The 5,231-nt window shown below is 43.4% G+C and overlaps 1 protein-coding gene across 1 annotated transcript; it reads right to left on the bottom strand.

The window, feature by feature from the left end:
• Positions 1 to 217: 217 nt before the first annotated feature.
• On the bottom strand, positions 218 to 4,665 carry LOC110492266 (troponin C, slow skeletal and cardiac muscles). Its single transcript, XM_021566439.2, has 6 exons — positions 4,453 to 4,665; positions 2,540 to 2,570; positions 2,253 to 2,399; positions 1,125 to 1,239; positions 846 to 982; positions 218 to 639 (listed from the first exon to the last, which is right to left on the bottom strand). Exons 1-6 carry the CDS (start codon positions 4,474 to 4,476, stop codon positions 608 to 610), a joined length of 486 nt encoding a protein of 161 aa, XP_021422114.1. The 5' UTR covers positions 4,477 to 4,665; the 3' UTR covers positions 218 to 607.
• Positions 4,666 to 5,231: the final 566 nt, after the last annotated feature.

Here is a 5,231-nt window from a genome sequence, read left to right as displayed (position 1 = left end):
AGACCGAAGTGGAGAAGGGTTCCATGTGAACAGCAGTTGAACATGGGTCAGTCGGTCCTAAGAGATGGGCGAACGCCGTTCGGAAGGGAGGGGCGATGGCCTCCGTCGCTATTCCTTTGTTCTACAATACAATGCAATTCAATACAATAACATACAATACAATGGTGATAAGCAATCCTGTTGATATCAATTTGTTTGAATTGAAGACTCATCTGGATTACTGAAAATCTTTCTTTATTGAAAATATACAGTATTGTGGAGAAGAGTGTTTCCTCCCCTAGGTTAAAATTTCAAATAAAATATTATAGGATTATGGGGGGTTAAATCAATTTGTAGTTCAGAAATTCACTTTAAGGACATAACAAGACCTATTATCTTTAAGGTCCCTTAATAATGCTATGGATAAAAACTAGACCACATACAAGATGTCAACCAAGGCCGATACACATTGAGGATATAACACATGTTTAGTGGTAGATGGAGCCAAGCAGAAAGAGGTTTTTATTTCAATGTTGTCCAACGTATTCAGGCAATAATGTGATGTTCAGAGCTAAGAGGAGGTATGAGTATTTTCCCGGGCTGAGAGTCCATGAATCTTTGGAGTCCTTTACTCAACCCCCTTCATGAATTCCAGGAACTCTGTGGAAGAGAATGACACCCACAGCTCATGATGGACAATTTCTTATTGACTGCCTGGATTTGAACTGTGAAATTTTTTGAATGGATTACCTAGACGAGTGTCATTGGTGCATGTAGCTGACAAAAACAAACTAACAATTACACATTCTGGAAGTCCCAGCCTGATCTTTTGTCTAAAATTATTACTGTTGGACCTCTTGTCTTACCATCATAATCAATCTTTCCGTCATTATTTTTGTCTCCATCCTTCATGAGCTCTTCGATGTCATCCTCAGTGATGGCCTCTCCAGTTGACTCCAGCATGGTTTTCAGCTCCTCCAAATCAATGTAGCCATCTCCGTTTCTGTAAGCAGCGTCAATGAGTACACATATCCCTGACAACATTGACATTATTTTTTAGTTTTCTATATTTTTGTCTTTATAGGTTCTTGGCAGAGTAAGCACAAATGTTTTTTGGCAGCCACTTTGCTTGATATTAGCCTTACTTGTCGAACATGCGGAAAAGTTCAGCCAACTCTTCCTCTGATTTTCCTTTGCTCTCCTCCTTCATGCAGCGCACCATCATCACCAGGAACTCATCAAAGTCTACTGTCCCGCTGCCTGTAACCCCCCCAATGCACGCACACACACACACACACACACACACACACACACACACACACACACACACACACACACACACACACACACACACACACAGACAGACAGACAGACAGACAGACAGACAGACAGACAGACAGACAGACAGACAGACAGACAGACAGACAGACAGACAGACAGACAGACAGACAGACAGACAGACAGACAGACAGACAGACAGACAGACAGACAGACAGACAGACAGACAGACAGACAGACAGACAGACAGACAGACAGACAGACAGACAGACAGACAGACAGACAGACAGACAGACAGACAGACAGACAGACAGACAGACAGACAGACAGACAGACAGACAGACAGACAGACAGACAGACAGACAGACAGACAGACAGACAGACAGACAGACAGACAGACAGACAGACAGACAGACAGACAGACAGACAGACAGACAGACAGACAGACAGACAGACAGACAGACAGACAGACAGACAGACAGACAGACAGACAGACAGACAGACAGACAGACAGACAGACAGACAGACAGACAGACAGACAGACAGACAGACAGACAGACAGACAGACAGACAGACAGACAGACAGACAGACAGACAGACAGACAGACAGACAGACAGACAGACAGACAGACAGACAGACAGACAGACAGACAGACAGACAGACAGACAGACAGACAGACAGACAGACAGACAGACAGACAGACAGACAGACAGACAGACAGACAGACAGACAGACAGACAGACAGACAGACAGACAGACAGACAGACAGACAGACAGACAGACAGACAGACAGACAGACAGACAGACAGAGTGTCTTAATGCTGAAACATAGTAATGTGATGACTTCGAAATTAACATTTTATACCAGTCTGAAAACTATGTATGAACCACTCCTCAGGCTACCTGACCTAATGACTTTGCCTAAGGTTAATTCATATTGAAGTGAGGGGATGTAGTATTGTGTGTTGATATGTTTGTATCCATGGTGACGCACCATCCTCATCCACCTCATCTATCATCTCCTGCAGCTCCTCTGGGGTGGGGTTCTGCCCCAGCATTCTCATCACTTTCCCCAACTCCTTGGTGCTGATGCAGCCGTCCTCTGCACCCTGACATGCAATGTCAAAGGCTGCCTTAAACTCTGTGGGGACATAGTGGTGAGAAGCAGATTAAATGGATCTTATGGGTATTACTAGTGCTTCTCCACAGACATGAATGATGCAAAATTAAAGAAGACATGGTTTGTAAGAGCAATTATTGTGTCCAAAAACCAAGACTCACCATTTTTCTGCTCTTCTGTTAAGTTCTCAACCTGAAGGGAACAGTAGGGAAAGTTACATATTGTATGCAATTTACTCACGTTGATAGACATGGTATAGTACTTTTGAACTCATCTTAGTCTACTTTATGTGCCTACATTATGCAGATTGGTTTGCCTCTTTGACATTTATGTTTGACAAATTGACGACTCATAGTTGGACCACATTGGTGGCCATTTCCTCATTGTCTTGTCTCTCTTGACCTTGGTATGCAGTCAGCCCTGAGCCCTCACAGTGTGTAATATATTCCATCAGTACCCCAGCCCCATCTCCCTCTTGTTGAACTCAGCCCAAAACCTGTGGAGCACAGCCCCCTACCCATGGTGCAGTCTGACTGAAATGTCACGCTGCTTTCTTCACCTCCTATTCTTGTATTGTGGCGAGGGGGGCTCTGGCACAGATTCTGCTGACAGACATTTGTTTGAGCCGACAGCTGTCTACTCTCTTCCTTTTCCTAACTGTCCTTTGTTCTATGTTGTCAGGCAGAGAAATGCCAGAAATCCCATCTAACCTCACATTACGTCATCTGGGTACGCAGAAAAGATAATGCTGAGCTCAAATGTTCATAATGTCATGGCAATGAGCTTTTTGTTGTGCAGTTCACATTTAATCGACCTTTTCAGAATAGCTGTCCTCATAGAACATGGCCAACTTTGTGTTTAACCTTGATGAATCTTGGCACTTGTTAGTTGTTCATTCAAAAGATACAATGTTGAATTTCCATTGACTTTACAACTCTCTTGGTGAGATCATTTATTCATACACTGTGAACTCTAATTTTAGAAGGACAATGACCTTTTCTCAGAGGGACAATAATTGTCAACACATTCAGAAAAGTTCTGCTGGCCCTTCTTGATTCCTCTCCTCTATAAAAAGATGGTGTTGAATGACACTTTCACATGAGTTGCTTTCCCATCGTATGACCATGTTTAGTTGGGTCTTGACACTCAATATTACTGCACTTACTTTGACCAATCAACGTCAAGGTGGGAACATGTCTATGTGACTACCAATCCCTTTCACGAGTACTTGGTTTGTCAAAGGTACCTTGGGTATACTGAAATATATTTTTTTAACCAGGCAAGTCAGTTAAGAACAAATTCTTATTTTCATTGACGGCCTAGGAACTGCCTGTTCAGGGGCAGAACGACAGATTTGTACCTTGTCAGCTTGGGGATTCGAACTTGCAACCTTCCAGTTACTAGTCCAACGCTCTAACCACTAGGCTACCCTGCCACCTCATAATTAACAACTCAGTAGCTCTCGTGAAATATATCTTGAATTGAGGTTGACTGGTAAAACCATTTCTCGCTTCTCACAGCTCTTGACGCAGATTAGGGCTTTTTGACATCATCAACGTCTAATTCAGTTGAACAACTAGAGATGACTTTCCTCAGGGCCCATTAACCTCTATTCACCTCTGGCTTGTGTCCAGAGAGTGTGTACTGTAAATATAATGTGAGCTGGAGCATATAACCATTGTGTGAAATGTGTTAAACATAACACCACAGTCATGACGGGCTGTTATTTTCACATATTCATGTTGACCTTGTGCCTCAACAGATATACCCCCGTCCACAACCTGAGCCAACAAACCGGCAAGAAAAGGCACGTGATTTCATAACAGTGCCTTGATTTTTACTCAGCCGCAGTACACCCAGGTACGCCAATGAATGAAGATTGAGATCATTAGTCCCTCCTTCCTCCCTAGTATATCAGATGAAGACTCCTAGCTGACTTCAGCCAATCGATTCTAACTGTAATGTGAATGTGCGGTGAAAAAGACTGTCTATTATCCCAGACAAAAACCATCTTGCATCCTCCTGTGTCAACTGACCCCCAACCTGCAGGTTTTGTCCCTGTGTCTGTACTCACCGCTGCTTTGTATACATCATCCATGGCTGCTGGCCTGCCTTTGTCTCTGTCTCAGTCACTGGAACACACTGACGCTCCCACAAACGCCTCAGACACAGGACAAAGGATAGAAGCAACACCTGCCCCAGCATTTATTGTTAGGGGCGTGTGGTGTTTAAAAAAACTTCTGACCCTCTCTCTGCGTCATCCCACTGTTCTCATCAGAAGAGAGAGAGAGTGAGAACTATAAATAGAGGACGAACCGAGATGGTCCAACAATAGGAGAGCCTAGGCCACAGCACCTAAATTGGTGATATTTATTGTCTCCAAGCTAGATCTGGAGCAAACGGAGCAAAAGTTTTTTTAAGGATATCAAATCAATACACTTCTTTGTATTTCCCCCTGCGGTTGTTCTGGACATAAAAGCATTTTTTTGTGAAAAATAATGATATTTCACAGACAAGATTTTGTGTTTGTTGGGAATTTGGTGGCCTTTCTACACTGTGGTCTGTGGGGAAAGAATCAGTGTCTTCCAGCAGGGATCCTGTACTTTTTATGTGTTGTACCTGCACCTTTATCTCTCATTCGGCTATGGAGATAATAGTGTATGAATTTTTGTGCCAACAAAAAAGGGGTTAAATATGTGTCATAAAAATATCGAAAGTCGAAAGTTTACATACACTTAGGAAGGAGTCATTAAAAATCAACCACTCTTAAGGGCGCTGTACTGCAAAGCCAGCTTTGCCACCAGAGACTCTGGCTTCGCGCCCAGGCTCTGTCGTAACCGGCCGCGACCGGGA

Source organism: Oncorhynchus mykiss, chromosome 16, assembly GCF_013265735.2.
Source record: "Oncorhynchus mykiss isolate Arlee chromosome 16, USDA_OmykA_1.1, whole genome shotgun sequence".
Classification (NCBI taxonomy): Eukaryota; Metazoa; Chordata; class Actinopteri; order Salmoniformes; family Salmonidae; genus Oncorhynchus; species Oncorhynchus mykiss.
This window is presented reverse-complemented; position numbering and strand designations above follow the sequence as displayed.